Source organism: Gobio gobio (genome assembly GCF_949357685.1).
Source record: "Gobio gobio genome assembly, chromosome: 11".
NCBI lineage: Eukaryota > Metazoa > Chordata > Actinopteri > Cypriniformes > Gobionidae > Gobio > Gobio gobio.
Genome location: NC_137104.1, coordinates 55,333,558 through 55,358,302, shown reverse-complemented (window position 1 = coordinate 55,358,302; position 24,745 = coordinate 55,333,558). Strand labels below are relative to the sequence as shown.

At 43.4% G+C, this 24,745-nt stretch overlaps 1 protein-coding gene across 2 annotated transcripts; it reads left to right on the top strand.

Annotated features, from left to right (window-relative positions):
* Positions 1-469: 469 nt before the first annotated feature.
* Positions 470-24,174, top strand: LOC307134006 (uncharacterized protein). 2 transcript variants are annotated; one of them, XM_079829427.1, is made up of 6 exons: positions 470-766; positions 21,792-21,847; positions 22,276-22,563; positions 22,849-23,094; positions 23,187-23,246; positions 23,336-24,174. In XM_079829427.1, exons 1-6 carry the CDS (start codon positions 756-758, stop codon positions 23,533-23,535), a joined length of 861 nt encoding a protein of 286 aa, XP_079685553.1. In that variant the 5' UTR covers positions 470-755; the 3' UTR covers positions 23,536-24,174. The 2 variants fall into 2 exon arrangements, with proteins under 2 accessions (XP_079685553.1, XP_079685554.1); XM_079829428.1 differs by lacking the exon at positions 470-766 and adding an exon at positions 4,028-4,255.
* Positions 24,175-24,745: the final 571 nt, after the last annotated feature.

Genomic DNA, 24,745 nt, shown 5'->3' with positions numbered 1-24,745 from the left:
TCTGTTGTGCAGTGAATGTCACACGCGATTCGCGCGAATTTCACGCGCGATTCGCGCGAGTAAACTCAAAATGTACACGCGTCCACCTTCGCGCGATTAGCGCGAATTATTCGCGCGAATCGCGTCCGGTGTGAACGCCACATAATATTGTTCCAAACCTGTATTAATTTCTTCTGTTGAACACCGACAGCTGATGGTAGCCATTGACTTAAATGTTAATAAAACTACAAAAGACATAGAAAAGCACTCTCTGCTCTTGACTGAAAACATTAATACAGTAGCTTTAATGTGGCGTTCACACCGGACGCGATTCGCGCGAATAATTCGCGCTAATCGCGCGAAGGTGGACGCGTGTACATTTTGAGTTTACTCGCGCGAATCGCGCGTGAAATTCGCGCGAATCGCGTGTGACATTCACTGCACAACAGATGCGAATTCGCGTCATGGGCGGGGCTTCCGCCAGCAGCTCGTCTCGTTGAGAAATGGCTGACATGGGCTGTGTTTACATGTCTTTTTTTTTGTTCATATCTACTGTTAATGTGTGACAAAACGTAGTTTTAAGACTTTTTCAGTCGATAATGTAGTTGTTTAAAGCTCAAATCTGTGGTTTATTTACATAAACAGTGCCTATTTGAACATTTTATCTGCCGTTGTCGGAGCTGTGAGCTCCAGTGGACAGCGCGCTCAGCGCACGTGAAAGCCGGCGAGGGCAACCTTTCCTCGGCCAGTCCTTCTGCCGTCTCCCGCTGGCTCTGATGTCTCTGTGGTGTGTCTCGAGCTATAATTCGTCTTGTAACGGCCGATCTTTGGTCTCATGGATCTATAATTTGTTCCCTGGCAAATCGTTTAGGCTGAGGGCAAAGATAAGTTTCATTACTTTATATTTTTAGGCTATAACTGTACGTTGCAGTTGTAACGTTAGCCTACTAGCACTGACTTTGAATGTTTGACTGCATTGTTGCTTTGTTTCATGTATAGCTTGTTATACATTACTGATACTTTTGTATTATTGATCATACATAAACTTGCATTTAACAAAAAGAGACTGGGTTGTGTTTCATGTAATTTAATGTTATCACAGTGATAATCATATTGTCTGAACCAGATATCAATATACAGATTTTCTCTTCATTGTTGTCACTACTAGAGCAAGCTCCTGATTGGTTAACGCGGCGCGAAATATCCGCCAAAGTTCAGATTTTTCAACTTGAGCGTTTCGCGCGATTCGCGCGAATCGCGCGTTCAAAACGCTCAAGTCGCGTCCTTCTCGCCGCCTCAATCGCGCGAATCGCGCGAATCTCGCCGCCTCATTCGCGCGAATCGCGCCGCAGAATGCCATTTCGCGTCTCTGCATTGACTTAACATGTAAATCACTCGCGCGAATCGCGCGAATCGCGTCCGGTGTGAACGCACCATTATACGAATCAATTTATTTTATATTGAAGTCTATGTAGTGTTTAATTTTTACATTTATTCATTAAATTTCATACTTAAATGCTGCTGAACAGCTTTGAGCTGCCAGTGTAAATCTTTATATATATTTATTTTATATTATACTATACACTAGGAATGTGTACAAGGTTTTTTTTTAAGTAAAGTTTTAGGTTTAAGTAAGGTTTTTCAAGTCTTTTATGTAAAATAAAAAAATTGCATTTTATTTTTCTCAACATCTTTCTGTCCCCGTCGCCTAAGAATAGAATAGCAAAAAACTGATGTGACTAGCCATCAGAACCCAATCGAACACCGTGGTTAAAAAAAACAGAGGTATGCAGAATATATATATTATATATCTTGTATGCTATACCTTTTGTACCCTTCTGTCATTGTATTCATCGTTTTTATTGTTAACAAACAAACCACATCCATCCCCCACACTTTTGAAAAGCTTGCTACGCCTCTGACTATAGGCCACAAACAAAACAAACCACATCAACAGTAAATGCCTCCCAATTCCAGACTTGGCAACACTGAACCGAGCGTCGTTGAATGGGCTGTAGCAGGTGTGTGGCAACTGACAGCGGACGTTCGTGAGGAGATTTTAAATAGAGAAATGGAGCAATATGGTTAAACATTTAATCGTTAAGTTGCAACTTATTTATTATGTTAAATGTAACTGTTACAATATATTGTAAACATTTATATATTTACGTCCAAGTCTTTATTTAAGTAGCCTACTTATTTTATTTTTTATTTTTATTCAACTCACATCATCTCAGATGCAATTGTAGCTATATAGCCTACTTTTTATGACATGCCAGCAGTCGACCGATTCAGCCCCGCAAACCTGCGGACAGTGGAAATATGCACTCATCCCAGAAGAAGATGATTATGAAGATGATGATAATGATGAAGATGATGATGAAGATGATGATGAAGATGATGATGAAGATGATGATGAAGATGATAATGAAGATGAAGATGATGATGAAGATGATGATGAAGATGATGATGAAGATGATGATGAAGATGATGATGAAGATGATGATGAAGATGATAATGAAGATGATGATGAAGATGATGATGAAGATGATGATGAAGATGATGATGAAGATGATAATGAAGATGAAGATGATGATGAAGATGATGATGAAGATGAAGATGATGATGAAGATGATGATGAAGATGATGATGAAGATGATAATGAAGATGATGATGAAGATGATGATGAAGATGATGATGAAGATGATAATGAAGATGAAGATGATGATGAAGATGAAGATGAAGATGATGATGAAGATGATGATGATGATGAAGATGATGATGAAGATGATGTCCCGCTGGCACCATCCCGGTCCAGCTCCACCAGCGTCTCCCGCTCAGCTCAATGAAAATGTAGAAATGTGTTCTTCTGTTTCAGCTGTTCATTTAAATTTCTGTTGTTTCTGATGTTTATTGTAGGCCTATGAATAGTTAAAAAAACTATTAGATAAAAATAGGTAAAAAGTACTTTAAGTAGGCTAATGTATAGACCAATTTATTTTCATTTCCACATTTTAATTTACATGACAAGAAAATATATGCATGAACATATGAATTTCTACAAATTATAACTTGCATTACAAAAATAAACAGAATGTACAAAACAACCACTCTTTTATTTAGCCTACACATTTCAAGTTAACGAAAATTAACAATAGACAGCAATTACTTGGTTTAATTTACAAATAACTTGCATAAAATAAAATAATAATAATATAGAGAAATTGTTCTGTGCATTCCGGCCACGACTTTACATTCAGCCTTTGGAGGTAGCCTATTATGGACGTCGTCAGTGAGCGACATTCATTCATTTATTCATTCATTCATATTAAATACTTTAATTTGGAGTAATGTCAGCAGTTTTCGTTTATTTGCATTTTGACTTAGGCTATAGTTTTGAGTGACAGATGTCATATTTGATTTAGCCTATTTTTGTCTGTGACATATTTTAGGTGTTGACAGTATGCCTATAAGAAAAAATAAATAAATGATTGCTTGGCCAACATAGCCTTACTTCTGTTATCCCCAGTCTCTCTCTCGCGCGCGAGCGGGAGCGTGCGGTGCGCAATAGATCTTATTGCGGGAGCGGGACGAAAAAACAGCCCCGCGCAGATCTAATTTGTATTTAAAGAAAGTGCAGAAATAAGAGATAAAAGAAAAAAAAGAGCAAAAAAGGAGAGAATGGACTGATTCCTCTTCTTGAGAGAATGGTTGAGAAATAAATAACACTTATGCTAGTTAAAATTGGGAAATTATCTTGCCAGGTTGCTCTACCACGAATGCACTAAACGTTTTGTTTACTTCAAGTTCAAGCGGTTGCGCCAGGCTACACTTGTGTTACCGACCGCTACCGTCTTTCACTGGGAAATTTAAACCCGCCGCGGGAATGCGGACCAGTCAATTCCTGTGTGCTATGAATGCTGGGATAGGGTAGGCTGCGAAGTTCCTGTAATCACCAGTGTGCTATGAATGCTGGGATAGGGTAGGCTGCGAAGTTCCTGTAATCACCAGTGTGCTATGAATGCTGGGATAGGGTAGGCTGCGAAGTTCCTGTAATCACCAGTGTGCTATGAATGCTGGGATAGGGTAGGCTGCGAAGTTGTGGTGAGGTTCCATCTGCTGTAACCTACCCTTCCTTTGCCTGAGAAACGGAGGGGAGCATTTTGAGTCGCTTTTTTTTTTTGAGTTTGCTGCTTTCCTCACTAGTGCTGTGTGTCTGAAACCCATGGAAATAAGTGCTATAGCCGACCTGAACACACTGCAGAACTTTTACCATGTAAGTTTTCATATTTGTCAATATAACGCTAGTGTGTGTGTTTTGAGTTCTTGCGATGCGATTCGATACGATGATGACAGTGATGATGATGACAGTGATGATGATGATGACAGTGATGATGATGACAGTGATGATGATGATGACAGTGATGATGATGATGTTTTTAGTGTGGTTATTAATATAATTGTTGATATGTTGATAACAGGAAAAATAACTTCTTAAACCTGTTGCTTGTGTAATTGGGACTAAAGAGTAAATTGGGACTAAACACTAAAATCATTATAAAACCAAATTGTTTCCTAATGTATTGTAAATATTCACTTCATCCATATCTCTTTAAGTTTTCTGTCTTATAAAATATCCCGTGACTTTTCCGGTGTGAAATCATTGCAAACAAAGTGTGTGAACTGACCGCGGATGAATCAAAGTCGCGAACAATTTCAGACATTTACACTCTAAAGGTTCTATATTGCACCAAAAATGGTTCTTGGTTCAGAGCTTCAGAAGTGCTATAGTGCACTTTAATCAAAGAACCTCTGAAGAACCACTGAAGCACCAAAATTGGTGCTATATAGCACTAAAAAAGGTTCCCCTATGATTACGAGCCAAGAACCATTTTGGGTGAAGCGTGCCTTTGCTGGACTTGTGTTGTAAAAGATCTCTGCCTGATCTGCGTTCTTTTGCCCTGTCGCTAAACCCTCCTCTCACTCCGCCCTTTCATGACGTAACGCTATTGACTGCCGGAAAAAACTCCTCTGTGTAACTGCACAGCAGGCTAGGCTGAAGTGCGCTCGCGAGCACCTTCTGAGACTTAAAAGAATAAATGTATACATTTATAAAATAATACATTTATAGCCTATTTATTCATAGTACTCACATACTGTAAATATGGTGGGGTGTAGGGGGGTTTCAATAAACATTAAATTTCCCAAGAGCAATTTTTGAAGGGGACACAAATAATATAGCCAAAATCGTCCTTGAAAGGATATGTGTACCAAAAAAAACACAAAAAAAAAAAAACATTCGTACTTATTTGGCGTTTTGGTGCTCTGAAAATTATCTAATATCCGTTTTTCTTTTCTCTGTCATTTTATCTGACCAACAACACAAAGCGATAGTTGTTGTTCACCACGCAGTCATATTATAATTATTGAATGATCTTGCGTCCTCCACATAGTATTTTATACTATGATATTCAGATAATTAGATATTCAACTGCAGCACTGATCTGCCACTTATTATCATATTGAGCAAAACCCAACACAGATCTGACAGAGCGGCCGTCCACTTATACTTTCGGTTTAGAATCAGTGGCGGAGCCAGAGTTGGGGACGAAGTCCTTGCCACCCCTGTTGCTGAAAACATTACACTGTTTGATTTTTAAGAACATTTCCCAAATCTCCCAGCGGACGTGAATGCATCCTTACGCCGGTTTCACTTTGCACGCGCGTTAGGAGGGCGTAAGCAACGCGTGTTTTTTTCGGCGCCCATGTTAACAGACTAGAGCATTCACACTGCACGCAGAGGCGGCGCGGCATCGCAGGAGCAGAAGCAGCAGTACCGCGATCGTTTCGGCGCCGAGTCTATTTTTGCCGCACTGCTCACGCTGAATTAAAGCCACAGTGGATTGTTCTTGATCAAATATATATATATATATAAAATAAATATAATATATATAATATATATCTACTATTATTCTTGTGGTACATGTTTGAATGTGTACAACTGCCTTGTTTTGATAGGTCCAAGTTTACCTCAGTTTTTTCTCTTGGACTTGATTAGTCCAAGGAGCACTTTGAATACTTGTTGTTCTATTTTTGCTGTATACTTAATACATATATAATTGTGTACATTTTGGAAAATAAACAACTTTAATTTAATCTATATACATTTTGTGGAAAATAATTTATTTTTAGTGTAATTGAACACTTTGTATATTGACCCCCAAAAATAACACCTTGCCACCCCTGTTTTTAAAGTCTAGCTCTGCCACTGTTTAGAATTAGCACCAATTCGGGGCGGGTTGCTTGAATTTTGGATTCATTAGCCTATTATTCTTAAAGCTACACTGTGTAACTTTTTTAGTCTATTCTTAGCTAAAAACACTTAGGTCTTTCAAAAATATGTGCTCATTAATGTATATTTACTTCTTTCAAGTATAAAGTATTCTCGTAAGTTTATAATATGCTATTTAAAATACATACGGGTGAGGGGTTCGAATGCGGGTCGCCATGTTGATCCTCCATCTTGAAAGTACATTAGCCAAAGAGGGACATTCCCGTAAATTCAAGCTTCGCCTTTCGCGTTTTAACCGGTTTTAATACTCGATGGCACTGTACAAAATTCCCTGCCTCGCACATGTGCGCGTCAACTTGTTCAGACTTGTCTGGTGCATGTGCAGAGAGTTTTCATCTCAGCAGCTCCAGTAACAGAGTTATACGGAGTTTTCCTGGCTTGTTTATTCCTCAAAAGTCTGTTTTTCCTTGTGTGGGTTAGGGTTAGGGTGGGGTTAGGGTTAGGCTCGGGACTACCGAGTTGTCTCAGAGAGTGATTCTCAGAGAGTGATTCGTTCATTTTGTGTTGACTGCGCATGCGCATTACGCAACATATGGGTTCTGATTCTGAATCGACAGGTGAGATCCGAGTCTTTTGTTCTTCCTGTCAGTCCCATAGAGACGGAAAGAGAAAAGATTAGTTCATTTTGCTGAACGAGACTCAAAGATCCGAGTCAGTAAAATGATCCGAACTTCCCACTACTCACACTGACAGTTGCAGCGCAATATGAAAGACTTCGTCTAACTGTACAACAAACAACCAATGAAAATGAACAATATGAAACTAAAACGACATAAGCTTAATTTAAATGGCTTAGGAACTGTAGGCTATTTAGAGGTACTAAACTCTGCACTTTGGAGGTGGGTAAACGCTATTTCCGAATTTTGGGAGGTGCGTAAACGGCGTTTACGTGTGTTTAGCCTCCACTACATCCCTGCTTATGCTCCTGATTGCTTCTTCTGCACTGCTCTGTGTCTGACTGAACACGCCGTTCAACAGGTTGCCCATTTTTTACGCCTTTTTACAGCCGCACTGCTGTACTGGATAAACAAACCGCGTAAGTTCATCATGTCATCATGTTCATCGGCATGTCTTGCGTGCCTCTACCAAAAATTCAAATGCACAGTTTTTGCATTCGAATGTGCTTTTTTTTGTAAATTCGACGAATATTCGAAATAGACAAATGGCTAATCACACAGCTAAATCCACAACACAATTTGTCGGCTTCAAGCCTGAAACTTTCTCTGCAACTACACAAACTTAGTGCCGGTCACATTAAAAGTTCCCTAGCTGGGCTACTTTCAGGCGCTGCATAATATCATTGCCATGGTACGGCCGCGAAGATCCGCGACTATTACGCAGGAATGAGAAAGTAGTTCTAGCCAGAATCGCAACTTTTCATTTTCAGTTGGTCTTAGCACACGATGTAAATGTAGAAGAGTCAAGTTTTAAATAGGAAAAATATTGAAAGTGTCTTTGGTCAATTTTTGAATGAGATGCTAATGGACTGATCAGAATCAATGATGTCAAGTCAAGTCAAGTCAAGTCAACTTTATTTATATAGCGCTTTTAACAATGTAGATTGTTTCAAAGCAGCTTTACAGTGTTAAACAGGAAAATAATGCAGCACAATTTTAATCAGCTGTATAGCCATTCTGGAAACATTTCAAGTATCATACAGTGACAGTGTGGGCTTTTAGATCAATAATTCGATCAGTAATTTAGTTTAAATGGTTAATTTAGTTACAATTTTTCAACTAAACATCGAAATAAATCTAAATAATAATGTCCCCAACTGAGCACGCCAAGCCAGAGGCAACATGTATGCTAAGCTATGCTAAAAGTGCTACCGCCAGATACAAAGATCAGCTGAATGGATTCAAAAACGGTAAAACTCAACTATTTAAAGAGCACCTATCATGGAATTTTGAAATTTACCTTTCATGTAGTGTGTAACATAGATCTAAGTGAACAAAAACATCCTGCATAGTTTGAAAAATGACAGTGCACCGTATATATAGTTATTTTCTTTCAAAAGTAAGAGTCGACTCGGAGTCATTTTTAAGAATCGTTAGAAGACCGAAGCTTTTTCTCTGACTAGATGACGTCAACTTGTCAAGTTATTTGAATACGATACGCCCACTTATTGCGCTCCAAGACGCCAGTGAAAACTAGAAAACATCATGGAGACGAGACGCCAGTGAAAACTAGAAAACATCATGGCCACGAGACGCTGTGAAAACTAGAAAACATCAAGGTCCCCCGAGACGCCAGTGAAAACTACAAAACATCATGGAGACGAGACGCCAGTGAACACTAGAAAACATCATGGCGACGAGACGCCAGTGAAAGCTAGAAAACATCATGGCCACGAGACGCCAGTGAAAACTAGAAAACATCATGGCGACGAGACGCCAGTGAAAACTAGAAAACATCATGGAGACGAGACGCCAGTGAAAACTAGAAAACATCATGGAGACGAGACGCCAGTGAAAACTAGAAAACATCATGGAGACGAGACGCCAGTGAAAACTAGAAAACATCATGAAGACGAGACGCCAGTGAAAACTAGAAAACATCATGGAGACGAGACGCCAGTGAAAACTAGAAAACATCATGGAGACGAGACGCCAGTGAAAACTAGAAAACATCATGGCCACGAGACGCCAGTGAAAACTAGAAAACATCATGGAGACGAGACGCCAGTGAAAACTACAAAACATCATGGAGACGAGACGCCAGTGAAAACTACAAAACATCATGGAGACGAGACGCCAGTGAAAACTAGAAAACATCATGGCCACGAGACGCCAGTGAAAGCTAGAAAACATCATGGAGACGAGACGCCAGTGAAAACTAGAAAACATCATGGAGACGAGACGCCAGTGAAAACTACAAAACATCATGGCCACGAGACGCCAGTGATAACTACAAAACATCATGGCCACGAGACGCCAGTGATAACTACAAAACATCATGGAGACGAGACGCCAGTGAAAACTACAAAACATCATGGAGACGAGACGCCAGTGAAAACTAGAAAACATCATGGAGACGAGACGCCAGTGAAAACTAGAAAACATCATGGAGACGAGACGCCAGTGAAAACTAGAAAACATCATGGAGACGAGACGCCAGTGAAAACTAGAAAACATCATGGAGACGAGACGCCAGTGAAAACTAGAAAACATCATGGAGACGAGACGCCAGTGAAAACTAGAAAACATCATGAAGACGAGACGCCAGTGAAAACTAGAAAACATCATGGAGACGAGACGCCAGTGAAAACTAGAAAACATCATGGCCACGTGACGCCAGTGAAAACTAGAAAACATCATGGCGACGAGACGCCAGTGAAAACTAGAAAACATCATGGAGACGAGACGCCAGTGAAAACTAGAAAACATCATGGAGACGAGACGCCAGTGAAAACTAGAAAACATCATGGAGACGAGACGCCAGTGAAAACTACAAAACATCATGGCCACGAGACGCCAGTGAAAACTACAAAACATCATGGCCACGAGACGCCAGTGAAAACTACAAAACATCATGGAGACGAGACGCCAGTGAAAACTAGAAAACATCATGGAGACGAGACGCCAGTGAAAACTAGAAAACATCATGGAGACGAGACGCCAGTGAAAACTAGAAAACATCATGGAGACGAGACGCCAGTGAAAACTAGAAAACATCATGGAGACGAGACGCCAGTGAAAACTAGAAAACATCATGGAGACGAGACGCCAGTGAAAACTAGAAAACATCATGGAGACGAGACGCCAGTGAAAACGTTTCGGTTACTAACGTAACCTCGGTTCCCTAAGATGAGGGAACGAGTATTGCGTTTTGCTAAAACGCTATGGGGGAATTCCTTTCCTCGAGATATTGAAGCAAATTTTTATCCAAAAATACCATGTACACGCAGTGCAGCTGCACAGCTCTCAGCAGGAAGCAGCTGCGTGCTGATTGGCTGTGCTGCTGCAACTGCAGCAACCTATAGCGAGACCGTGGGGCGGGACGGACCAATCAGGTCCTTCCAAATTCCCGCCACAAGGGGCAACAGAATTTGCATAGCCAAGGGTATATAAGACCCACTCTCGCAAGGTTAGTCAGGTTAATCGACTGAAGCGACTCCTGAGCAAGTGAGCAAGCACGGCAAGCAAAACGCAATACTCGTTCCCTCATCTTAGGGAACCGAGGTTACGTTAGTAACCGAAACGTTCCCTTACGAGAGTACTCTCGTATTGCGTTTTGCTAAAACGCTATGGGGGACCAATGCAAAACGCCGTGCTTGCTTAACGGCTCTAACGTCGACGACACCAAACCCAGGCCAACCTAGGTGGGCCCGTAATATGATATCAAGAAGTCCCAAAATGAGCCAGACCTGAGTCAAGCCCTTAATGAGAATGAACACGATATACGTGTAATATAATATATAGACCGGACATAGTCGGGCCAGGAATAATGAATGGCCAGATAATTCGAGCCGTATAAGGAATGTGCTATGACTTATACAATACTTAACCCAGACCGGACTTTTCGAGCCTTAAGGGGTTAAAACTGTACACAGCAAGAAGCCCAGCCTATAAGGCCGGGACATCTAATATAATCTGATAAGTGGACGGGGAGGCCCAGCCTGCCGCCACACATATCATTTAGAGAAATGCCAATAGACCAAGCCCACGAAGAGGCCATGCCTCTAGTAGAATGGGCTTTAATGCCTAAAGGGCAGCTGAGATCTTTAGACTCATAAGCCAACGAGATAGCATCTACTATCCATCGTGACAAGGTCTGCTTTGTAACCGCGCACCCTAAGGTGCAGCCGCCAAAGCATACAAAGAGCTGTTCAGTTGCCTAAGCAGCGGAACGCTCCATGTATATCCTCAGCGCTCTGACAGGACAGAGCAAATTAGCATCTTCTTCATCTATCGGTGATGAAAGTGCTGAGAGTGAAATGACCTGTGCTCTGAACGGAGTCAAAAGCACTTAGGTACATATCCATGTCTTGGTTTGAGGACGACTTGAAGTCGTTTGGCCCAATTCCAGACACGAAGGCGCTCACAGAGAGCGCGTGCAGATCACCCACTCGCTTAACTGATGATCGCCAGCAGAAAAGCGGTCTTTAGTGACAGGAGCTTAAAGCTCACCGAATGCAGAGGCTCAAGTGCAGAGCTCTTCATGACATCCAAGACACTGGACAAGTCCCATATAAGGACTGAAGAGGGGGCGAGGTGGGTGAAGCCTTCTAGCCCCTTTAAGGAAGCGAACAATGTTAGTCCGTTCACTTGAATGTGATACGCTGCTATAGCAGCCACATAATTTTGAGCGTGGAGGGGGAACGACCCGCGTCCAGAAGCTCTTGTAAAATGTAAGCACTTCTGACACTTCACAATCCTGTGGGGTCAGACTTCGCGCTTTACACCAGTCCGAAAAGACTGACCATTTGTCTGAATAGAGCCGCCTGGTCGCGGGGGCTCTAGCTTCAGTAATGGTATTCAATAATTTTTCAGAGAGGTTCTCATGTACCCGCTGATGGGCCAGACATGAAGCGCCCATAGATCGGGACGGGGATGCCAGATCTGCCGTCCCGCCTGCATGAGGAGGTCTCTCCTCAGCGGGACCGGCCACGAATCTGCATCCGACATCTGATTCAGTAGTGAGAACCAAGGTTGATTTCTCCAAAGCGGGGCTATTAAAGCACAGCGCATCTGCTCTCCCTAATCCTCTCTATGACCTAAGGTAACATTGAGATTGGGGGAAAAGCATAAAGAGGAAGGTTGGGCCATTCATGGGCCAACGCATCCTTGTGCTTGGAGAATTATATTCGGCATTGAGCATAGCCTTGTGAGGCGAAAAGATCCACTTTTGCCTCTCCAAGAACTGCCCCAATTGTCTGAATTGCACCTGGACAGCATGTCCGGACCCAAATTCAGAATGCCTGGCACATGAGTCGCTCTCAGCGTATTGTGCTCTGCCCATATTAGGACTTTTTACGCCATTGTGTGCAGATCGATTATTTTCAGACCGCCTTGGCAATTTATATAGGCTACCACCGACCTGCTGTCCGTTCGGACCAGGGCATGGTGGTGCTTTATGTACGGAAGGAAAGCTCTTAGCGATAGCGTGACCGCTTTCATCTCTAGACAGTTTATATGAAGGCTCTTCTCCGAGTCTGACCAGAGACCGGAGACTGGCCTGCCCTCGTGAAGGGCTCCCCAACCTAGGTTGGATGCATCTGTCGAGATAACTTTCCACTTCGTAACAGTGCCCAAACTCACGCCCGTCTGGTACCAGACGGGATTTTTCCAAGGAGCCAGAGCCAACACACAGCTGTGGTCTACCTTGATTTGCAATCGGCCCGAGAGCCATGCGTGAGCTGGAACGTGGCGATTCAGCCAGTGCTGTAGGGGGCGCATGTGCAACAGACCCAGTCTGAGAACTAGCGCCGCCGAGGCCATGAGACCCAGCATCCTCTGAAAGTGTTTGAGAGGAATGTGTGCACCGGACCTGAGGGAAACCGCTCGGTTCTGAACAGAGAGCGCGCGCTGTGACGTCAGTCGCATGCTCATCTGCAGTGAGTCCAATACTGTTCCCAGAAACGAAACTTTCTGTGTGGGAGACAATAAACTCTTGCCACGTTGATTCTGAGTCCCAAGCATTCTAAATGGTTGAGAAGCCAAGATCTGTGGTTTAATAACTATCTCTGACGGAGCTATTCTGAGCCAGTCGTCGAGATAATTGAGAATTCTCATTCCCGAAGCCTCAGCGGGGTTAGCGCCGCTTCCATGCACTTCGTGCGGGGAGTCAGAGATAGACCAAAAAGGTAGCACCTTGTATTGGTAAACTTTTCCCCTTGAAGGCGAATCTCAAGAATGGCCTGTAATGAGGGGCTATTTGTATGTGGAAAAAGGCATCCTTTAGATCCACAGTGAAAACCCAATCACCCGGCGGATGTGCGCGAGGATTTGTTTCATTCTCAACATTCTGAACGGGCGCTTCATAAGGGCTTTGTTCAGATGTCTGAAATCTAGAATGGCCTGAGACCACCACCCTTCTTTTGGCACAAGGAAGTAGCGACTGTAAAAGCCTGACTCGCTCTGTGAGGGGTGCACGGTTTCTACCGCTCCCTTAATTTAACAGTTTGATATTTCGGTTCGAAGCACGTGACTCATGTCACTTCTCACCGCTGTCTCTACCACAGTGCGAAAGCACGGTGGTCTGCGAGCGAACTGTAGCGAGTAACCTTGTTATCGAAGCCAAGGGTTGAATTAATTGTGGGGCGGGTCACTGAGTAACAGGGACCTGTTAGCCCGGATGCATTGTGCTAGTAGCACTGTGAGAGGCGGCGTGCACTGAATGGTGACGCACGCCTTATTGGGTCGCCTTGGAAGTGGCGCTTACCAAGGGGATTGTGTTTGTGTACAGAAGAGCACGTTGCTCACGGGCTCATAAATAGTAAATAGGGAAATAGTGTTCCCAGCCGCCTGAGTGCAGGGGGCCGGAGAACGCAGAATAGTGGCGAACGCTTTGTGTCGCCGGGGAAATGGTGCATGTGTACAGGCGAGCGCGTTTGTTGCGGGCTCGTCGATTGTAGGAATAATGTTTCCAGCCGCCTGAGTGCAGGGAGCTGGGGAACATAGGGAAGTGCTTGAGTGTAGGGGTACAACTTTGATGTTGGCACCTGCCTACAGACGAACTCGTAACACTGTGTTTAGATAGTGTTACTGTAAAGTGGACGCATTCTTGCGGATTAGTCCACGTGCACGTTAGCGGCAGGGCTAATGGATAGCGCGTGCTCTGCAGGCGCGGGTCTACCTAGCCACTAGAAAGCTCTGATTCATTGTAAATAATGTGTGGTGGCGCGCACTGTATAATGGGCGCCACTACATTAGAGTATTCGCGGCGTACGCCAGCGAGTGAATTCACAGAGGTAAACGCATAACAGCGTCAATGTGCAACTGAGCATGTTTGGCCACAGGCTAGTTATGGCAATGTTACATCTCCAGTCACCTGAACTAAGGGAACTGGGAGAATATCAGGTTTATTGAGTGATTTGTGGCACTGAATTAACAGTGCTTATGCAGGAGTGCACACTATGTAGTGGACACATTGCCTACAGTGTTGAACCACTCCAGCCGCCTGAATAGGGGAACTGGGAGAAGTGATATTTGAGGGGAAAAAGGCGCAAGCTTGGCAGCCATTTTATGACCTCGTTATGCTCAGACGGAGGGCGCGTGTTATGACGCGCTCTCGTCTGCGAACGCGCGCTGTGCAGAGAGCGCGCGCTGCCATATAAGGCTGTTTACCTTTGGCAGCAAGCGCGCGCTGCAGCGAGAACGGCTGTGACGTAAGCGCGTTCTCGATATATCCAGCAGCCTGAGTTCGCATGCCTCTCCTCTAGCATTCTCTGCCCGCGGCATATCAGGGCGGCGGGGCGAGAGAGAAGGAAGAGTGAGGAGAGCTTATGTTGAGTTCACTCGTGTGTAGAAGTGCACATCTTCCATCCGCGTGGCGGCAGTATCACATTCTCTGTCAGCGGCCATTTCAGGGCGGCGGAGTAAGAGAAGAAGCGAGTGAAAAGCCCCGTATGCCCGCGGCGCCATTAGTACGGCGGGAATAACATTCTCTGTCCACGGCCATTTAGAGCGGCGGAGGAGAGAGAGGGAGGCGCGTGGAGAGCTCCATATATCTGCGGCGTCATCAGCGCAGCGAGGATATAACCTTCTCGGTCCGCGGCGCGTTTCAGCGCGACGGAATGAGAGAAAGGGAGAGCTCTGTATGTCCGCAGCGGGGATATAATGTTCTCTGTCCACGGCCATTTAGAGCGGTGGGGATGAGAGAGGAAGAAGTGAAACTCTGTATGCCCGCGGCGTCATCAGTGCAGCTGGGAAAACCTTCTCCGTCCGCGGCGCTTCTCAGCGCGACGGAACGAGAGAAAGGGAGAGCTCCGTGGGGTATCACATTCTCTGTCCGCGGCGCCTTAGCGCGACGGAACGAGAGAAGAGGAGCGCTCCGTCTGTCCTCGGCTTTATTTGAAGCGGCGGAGGACCAATGTTCTCTGTTCGCGGCGTAAACACGCGGCGGCACGAGAGAAGAGAGGTGGAGAGCTAGAAGCTCTTAGAAGTGGCGTTGGCAGCAACGCACATATCATAAACACAAATACATAGTATAAAGGATATTTTAACGCCGGATGGCGCAGCTGGAAGGCAGGCTGAAGGCGGAGAATCCGACATCCTCAGGCTGCGTGTTCCGCTGGGTGCGTGTCGACGGCGGGCTTCGATCCGGAGCTCAACGATTGCAAGTCGCTGAAGAAGAATTAATCTGACTAACCTTGCGAGAGTGGGTCTTATATACCCTTGGCTATGCAAATTCTGTTGCCCCTTGTGGCGGGAATTTGGAAGGACCTGATTGGTCCGTCCCGCCCCACGGTCTCGCCATAGGTTGCTGCAGTTGCAGCAGCACAGCCAATCAGCACGCAGCTGCTTCCTGCTGAGAGCTGTGCAGCTGCACTGCGTGTACATGGTATTTTTGGATAAAAATTTGCTTCAATATCTCGAGGAAAGGAATTCCCCCATAGCGTTTTAGCAAAACGCAATACGAGAGTACTCTCGTAAGGGAACTAGAAAACATCATGGAGACGAGACGCCAGTGAAAACTAGAAAACATCATGAAGACGAGACGCCAGTGAAAACTAGAAAACATCATGAAGACGAGACGCCAGTGAAAACTAGAAAACATCATGAAGACGAGACGCCAGTGAAAACTAGAAAACATCATGGAGACGAGACGCCAGTGAAAACTAGAAAACATCATGGAGACGAGACGCCAGTGAAAACTAGAAAACATCATGGAGACGAGACGCCAGTGAAAACTAGAAAACATCATGAAGACGAGACGCCAGTGAAAACTAGAAAACATCATGGAGACGAGACGCCAGTGAAAACTAGAAAACATCATGGCGACGAGACGCCAGTGAAAACTAGAAAACATCATGGCGACGAGACGCCAGTGAAAACTAGAAAACATCATGGCCACGAGACGCCAGTGAAAACTAGAAAACATCATGGCCACGAGACGCCAGTGAAAACTAGAAAACATCATGGCGACGAGACGCCAGTGAAAACTAGAAAACATCATGAAGACGAGACACCAGTGAAAACTAGAAAACATCATGGCCACGAGACGCCAGTGAAAACTAGAAAACATCATGGAGACGAGACGCCAGTGAAAACTAGAAAACATCATGAAGACGAGACGCCAGTGAAAACTAGAAAACATCATGGAGACGAGACGCCAGTGAAAACTAGAAAACATCATGAAGACGAGACGCCAGTGAACACTAGAAAACATCATGAAGACGAGACGCCAGTGAAAACTAGAAAACATCATGGAGACGAGACGCCAGTGAAAACTAGAAAACATCATGGCCACGAGACGCCAGTGAAAACTAGAAAACATCATGAAGACGAGACGCCAGTGAAAACTAGAAAACATCATGGCCATGAGACGCCAGTGAAAACTAGAAAACATCATGGCCACGAGACGCCAGTGAAAACTAGAAAACATCATGGCCACGAGACGCCAGTGAAAACTAGAAAACATCATGGCCACGAGACGCCAGTGAAAACTAGAAAACATCATGGCGACGAGACGCCAGTGAAAACTAGAAAACATCATGGCCACGAGACGCCAGTGAAAACTAGAAAACATCATGGCCACGAGACGCCAGTGAAAACTAGAAAACATCATGGAGACGAGACGCCAGTGAAAACTAGAAAACATCATGGCCACGAGACGCCAGTGAAAACTAGAAAACATCATGAAGACGAGACGCCAGTGAACACTAGAAAACATCATGGCCACGAGACGCCAGTGAAAACTAGAAAACATCATGGAGACGAGACGCCAGTGAAAACTAGAAAACATCATGGAGACGAGACGCCAGTGAACACTAGAAAACATCATGGCCACGAGACGCCAGTGAAAACTAGAAAACATCATGGCCACGAGACGCCAGTGAAAACTAGAAAACATCATGGAGACGAGACGCCAGTGAAAACTAGAAAACATCATGAAGACGAGACGCCAGTGAACACTAGAAAACATCATGGCCACGAGACGCCAGTGAAAACTAGAAAACATCATGGCCACGAGACGCCAGTGAAAACTAGAAAACATCATGGAGACGAGACGCCAGTGAAAACTACAAAACATCATGGCCACGAGACGCCAGTGAAAACTACAAAACATCATGGACACGAGACGCCAGTGAAAACTAGAAAACATCATGGCCACGAGACGCCAGTGAAAACTAGAAAACATCATGGCGACGAGACGCCAGTGAAAACTAGAAAACATCATGGCCACGAGACGCCAGTGAAAACTAGAAAACATCATGGAGACGAGACGCCAGTGAAAACTACAAAACATCATGGCCACGAGACGCCAGTGAAAACTAGAAAACATCATGGCCACGAGACGCCAGTGAAAACTAGAAAACATCATGAAGACGAGACGCCAGTGAAAACTAGAAAACATCATGGCCACGAGACGCCAGTGAAAACTAGAAAACATCATGGCCACGAGACGCCAGTGAAAACTAGATAACATCATGGCCACGAGACGCCAGTGAAAACTAGAAAACATCATGGAGACGAGACGCCAGTGAAAACTAGAAAACATCATGGCCACGAGACGCCAGTGAAAACTAGAAAACATCATGGAGACGAGACGCCAGTGAAAACTAGAAAACATCATGGAGACGAGACGCCAGTGAAAACTAGAAAACATCATGGAGACGAGACGCCAGTGAAAACTAGAAAACATCATGGCCACGAGACGCCAGTGAAAACTAGAAAACATCATGGAGACGAGACGCCAGTGAAAACTAGAAAACATCATGGAGACGAGACGCCAGTGAACACTAGAAAACATCATGGAGACGAGACGCCAGTGAAAACTAGAAAACATCATAGAGACGAGACGCCAGTGAAAACTAGAAAACATCATGGCCACGAGACACCATGCAGTGAAAACTAGAAAACATCATGGCCACGAGACACCAGTGAAAACTAGAAAACATCATGGAGACGAGACGCCAGTGAAAACTAGAAAACATCATGGCGACGAGACGCCAGTGAAAACTAGAAAACATCATGGAGACGAGACGCCAGTGAAAACTAGAAAACATCATGGCCACGAGACACCAGTGAAAACTAGAAAACATCATGGCCACGAGACACCAGTGAAAACTAGAAAACATCATGGAGACGAGACGCCAGTGAAAACTAGAAAACATCATGGCCACGAGACGCCAGTGAAAACTAGAAAACATCATGGAGACGAGACGCCAGTGAAAACTAGAAAACATCATGGCCACGAGACGCCAGTGAACACTAGAAAACATCATGGCCACGAGACACCAGTGAAAACTAGAAAACATCATGGCCACGAGACGCCAGTGAAAACTAGAAAACATCATGGAGACGAGACGCCAGTGAAAACATCATGGCCACGAGACGCCAGTGAAAACTAGAAAACATCATGGAGACGAGACGCCAGTGAAAACTAGAAAACATCATGGAGACGAGACGCCAGTGAAAACTAGAAAACATCATGGACACGAGACGCCAGTGAAAACTAGAAAACATCATGGAGACGAGACGCCAGTGAAAACTAGAAAACATCATGGAGACGAGACGCCAGTGAAAACTAGAAAACATCATGGCCACGAGACGCCAGTGAAAACTAGAAAACATCATGGCCACGAGACGCCAGTGAAAACTAGAAAACATCATGGAGACGAGACGCCAGTGAAAACTAGAAAACATCATGAAGACGAGACGCCAGTGAAAACTAGAAAACATCATGGCGACGAGACGCCAGTGAAAACTAGAAAACATCATGGAGACGAGACGCCAGTGAAAACTAGAAAACATCATGGCCACGAGACGCCAGTGAAAACTAGAAAACATCATGGCCACGAGACGCCAGTGAAAACTAGAAAACATCATGGCCACGAGACGCCAGTGAAAACTAGAAAACATCATGGAGACGAGACGCCAGTGAAAACTAGAAAACATCATGGCGACGAGACGCCAGTGAAAACTAGAAAACATCATGGCGACGAGACGCCAGTGAAAACTAGAAAACATCATGGCCACGAGACACCAGTGAAAACTAGAAAACATCATGGCCACGAGACACCAGTGAAAACTAGAAAACATCATGGAGACGAGACGCCAGTGAAAACTAGAAAACATCATGGCCACGAGACGCCAGTGAAAACTAGAAAACATCATGAAGACGAGACGCCAGTGAAAACTAGAAAACATCATGGAGACGAGACGCCAGTGAAAACTAGAAAACATCATGGCCACGAGACACCAGTGAAAACTAGAAAACATCATGGAGACGAGACGCCAGTGAAAACTAGAAAACATCATGGCCACGAGACGCCAGTGAAAACTAGAAAACATCATGGAGACGAGACGCCAGTGAAAACTAGAAAACATCATGAAGACGAGACGCCAGTGAAAACTAGAAAACATCATGGAGACGAGACGCCAGTGAAAACTAGAAAACATCATGGAGACGAGACGCCAGTGAAAACTAGAAAACATCATGAAGACGAGACGCCAGTGAACACTAGAAAACATCATGGAGACGAGACGCCAGTGAAAACTAGAAAACATCATGGCCACGAGACACCAGTGAAAACTAGAAAACATCATGGAGACGAGACGCCAGTGAAAACTAGAAAACATCATGGACACGAGACGCCAGTGAAAACTAGAAAACATCATGGAGACGAGACGCCAGTGAACACTAGAAAACATCATGGAGTCGAGACGCCAGTGAAAACTAGAAAACATCATGGAGACGAGACGCCAGTGAAAACTAGAAAACATCATGGAGACGAGACGCCAGTGAAAACTAGAAAACATCATGGCCACGAGACGCCAGTGAAAACTAGAAAACATCATGGCCACGAGACGCCAGTGAAAACTAGAAAACATCATGGCCACGAGACGCCAGTGAAAACTAGAAAACATCATGGCGACGAGACGCTGTGTTCTGAAGTGCGACTCAAAAGCAAACTTTTCTCATCTGCCCAAGGATGAGCATTTGAAGACTAAGTGGCTTGAAGACAAACCATACATCGTCGATTGAGTGTTTATTAGTCTTCAAATGTATTTTCGCGATCTCAGGAAGCTTTTATTATGGACTTCTATTATGGCACATGGTATCTTCTTCGTCTGTCTGTCCATGGACTACATGTGCTCAGAGCGCCCTCCGGCTGCCAGGATGAGTTGAAAACAACACATAAGAGACTCAATCGCTCATGATTAGGCTACATCTGCGCATTTTGAGGAAGTATTGAATAAAAAATACTCCTCTGTTTAGAAATTTGACACAGACATATGAGAATCTATCAATATGTCTCCTCATCTGCACACTTTTGAACTAAAAGCCCTGAGGGATGTTGATTTGTCGCGAGTCTTCGTGAGGAGTTTTTTTATGAATGAGATCAGCTGAGGCTCATATTACAATCAAACGGTTCCGACGCGGTTTTCATATTCATAACTCCTGACACATATTAATAAATTACTGTCACTATAAGACTTTGATGGGCGTTCCGTTTCCGAGAATATCTGCACAGACTATACCAATCACAACTGACTGGGTCATCGGACCAATCACGGCAGATTAGCGTCACGTAAAGGCGGGGTTTTGAAAAGTGAATCACTAAAGGAATCATTTGAGAATCGCTGTCAAAACAGGTAAAAATAAATGCATATTATAAGAAAACTAAAGTCTTTTTTGTCATTGCATGCATGCAAAACTGTTGTTGGGGACTTCTAAAACAATATTTGGAACATTTTAAATGCCATGATAGGTGCTCTTTAACTCTAGGGGACTTGTAAATTGAGCCTATTTTCAAAAAAAGTGGAGTGTTCCTTTAAGAAATCACTCAGATTGAACATGTCAAGTGATTATATGTCCAGCCTGCCATAGAGCGTGAAAGAAACAATCTCACACTTCATCTGGTCAATTTAAAAACACATCCCTTCATTCTCCCAGCGTCAAACTGGTGTAACAAGTGAAGGATTTTACTTCGTTTTTGCAAGTAAACATCTTTAAATGTATATATTATGTCTTTATATTTAGAGTACTGAGAGCACTTTTTCTGTCCAGCTATAGTTATCTAGCCTGACTTATCTTCTGATAGCATCATCTGTACTTCAGGATTCAGAAACGACGTTAAATCATTCACTGGCTCACCTGCTGACTCGATGAGGTGCGAGTAATATATTTACCTGATTAAATGCATGTCGCCCATTATTCACTGTTTTCCTGAGGCCACTGTGTGGAAGATTAAAGTTTCATTTACATTTAGTTTAACGTTTAAAATCCCCACTCAGCAAACCTGCTATAGTCCCTGTGTCTCATCACAGCTCTTGTGTTTCCTCATCAGGTTGAATCTTCCTCTTCTTCTTCTTCTTCTTCTGCTGCTGTTGGTCAGTTATAACGGTCAGTATCATTTATGTTCATAGAAACAGTTTTTGATTTCCAGTGTCTAGAGTTATTCTAGTCGACTGTGTTTCTGTTCTGACATTTCCCATCATATTCCATAAATAACACACACTCACATCACTGGTTTATTCATTTATCAGTTTATTGATGAATAAATGATGTTCAGGAGATCAACATCTGACACAGATTTATACTACAGTCATCAACATGTCAAACATTAGTGATGTGACACTTCTAATATTGTTGGCTACTTCATTCATATTTAATCCAGTTCACTGACATAACTCTACAGAATATTATGATCACATTGAGTTAAGAAAATAGACAGAAATGACATTTATTTTACTGTTATTTACTGAACATTTAATGAACATTTACTGTCATTTACTGAACATTTACTGAACATTTACTGTGTGTATTTGCAGGATCCGCCTCTAGATCTGTGTCAGGAATAAAGGGAGGAAACGTCATCCTGCCATGTGACTTTGAGGCCGGAGAGATTTTGGAAATCAGTTTTAATAGTCAGTCAGAAGTTATTGATTTTTGTCGGACTGAAGATTGCAGTGGCCGAGTGTTTAAAGAAGGATCATGTGACATCATCATCAAGGATCTGAGACTGAGGGATGCTGGGAAATACTTCTTGCATGTCTATTACCGTAATGATCAGACGGAGCTGAAGCGACAAATCCTGGAGTACCAGCTTCATATTCAGGGTAAAGTCAGAACGGATCAAAGCATCATCAGTGTGTGTGTTTCTGCATCTCCTTTAGTATTGCATTCAGAGACTCTGATAGACACTGATATTCAGATTGGATTGGGTTTCTCCAATGGCTGATTTTATCTCAATGATAAATGTTTAAATCTGATCAGCCAATCCTAAATGTGTGTGTGTGTGGTCTTGACTGATGGACACATTATAATAATGCTGAGTGTGTGTGTGTGGTCTTGACTGATGGACACATTATAATAATGCTGAGTGTGTGTGTGTTTCTCCTCAGATGAGATCTCTGTGAACACAGGTGAGGAGCTGAAGCTGGATGTTCTGTTGACCAATGCTGATAAAGTGGACACAAACTCCAGTGGAGAGTGGACAGAGGTGTGGACGAGAGGTCACGGGGTCAGCAGTGATCGACTGACCGTCAGTGATGGGAATCTGACCATTAATGCGTTCACATCCACTGACACTGGAACATACAGAGTTCTGGATTATAGAGGAGAAATCCTGATCTCAGTCACACTCACAGGTCAGAGAACATCAGAGGAGGAGTGGAAATATTATCTTTAATCAGCAAATTCATATTAAACTGCATGACTGACCTTATAATATTCTGTACAGACTCGAAGGGAAATCTGAAGGACACAGATAAAGACAAAACTGATGCCACTGAACATCTGCGTGAGTAAAGCAGGAGCATTGAGAGCTTTACAGAATTCATCAACAGTGAATTTAAAAACTCTCTTCCCTCTTTTCTCTTCCTCCTGTAGGTTATTGGATTCTGCCAGTGGTTCTGGTTCTGGTTCTGGTGGTTCTGGTTCTGGCTGCTGTCGCGTTATACAAACGTTTTGCTAGAAGGGGAAACAGGCGACTGAGTTCAGGAGACACAGAAAAACTGGGGGTCCATGACAGTGTCTGCCTGGGGCCTGTGGATCATGATTTAACTGGTCTGAAAGGTCTGAAAACATAGTTATGTATATTATATTGCATTTCTGTCAATAGATCCTCATGAATACTACACACTGCACCTTTAAATGACTGAGGATCACACACTGCAGACAGTCGATCTGAACACACACACACAGAAACATGAGCCAGCAGATCTGCAGAGATCGGTCAACATATTTCTGCAATATAGTTTTAATTTTCAGTGCATTTGATCATTTGGGCTGCAGAACTACCTCAGGATCTGTTTAACTGGATATGAGTTTAGTGTTTATGTAAAGCATATAGTATTTATATACAATCTGGACTGGCCTTACCAGAGGAATTATTGTTTCTATTTAATCCATCATCTGATGACTGAGAGTGTGTGTCTGTGTCAAACTGTGTAAGACAATCAGTGTGTGTGTGTGTGTGTGTACATATGTATATTTTGTACAGTCTTCTATGTTAATGTTTAAATAATGTATGTGTATAGTTTTTGTCTATGAAGTGTTCATGGTTTACCAGTAGAGGGCAATAAAGTCCAGTCAGACTCCACCGTTATATCCCAGACTCTCCTGAGGGATGATGTTTTCTGTCTCTGTTTTTGCTTCAATCTTGTCAAAGTTTAGACACAGAATGTAAGAGCCATGCAGAACTTGTGCAATAAAAGCGTAAATGCTTTAAATATAACGCTTGTGTGTTTTTGTGTTATTACACCAATAGTTGTGTTTGTTTGTGGAAAAGGAAATGAGTCAAATCATTATGATGCTGGTGTTTATTAATGTTATTATTAATTGTTCTGATCACTGTAATGGACTGATTTCTACATTGATGAGAGGATTGTTTGGAGGTTATTGAATGTCTTCATCTTTCTGTTTGTGTGCACTGGGCATTCGGTTTGACCGATCATGTCCAGTCCAATGATTACACTGAAATCTATAATAAGACAAATATTCATAATTTGATCTTTCTTATTGGACATTTTTATCATGTAAGATCCACTTGTGTTAAATCTTTAAATCAAATTGAAACTGAAGGTTTATAGTCGGCTGTATTGTGGTCAGATCTGTAATATTTTTCCACTAAACAAATCATAAATGTTATTGTGATGTGTGACTGTATCTGTCAGGAGTTTGCTGTAAACTACATGTCTAATGTCTTTCTCTGCATTCCCAGAATGCACTCTGCCCCTTTATATGCTGCTTTCTCATCTCGTGAAACACATACGGCATTACATCTGACCTCAGATCAGC

Excerpts from the sequence above, each read along its gene's own strand:
- LOC307134006 (XM_079829427.1), top strand. Across the intron at positions 21,848-22,275 it reads GCTGTTGGTCAGTTATAACG|GATCCGCCTCTAGATCTGTG; the intron begins GTCAGTATCATT and ends GTGTATTTGCAG. Across the intron at positions 23,095-23,186 it reads GATCTCAGTCACACTCACAG|ACTCGAAGGGAAATCTGAAG; the intron begins GTCAGAGAACAT and ends TATTCTGTACAG.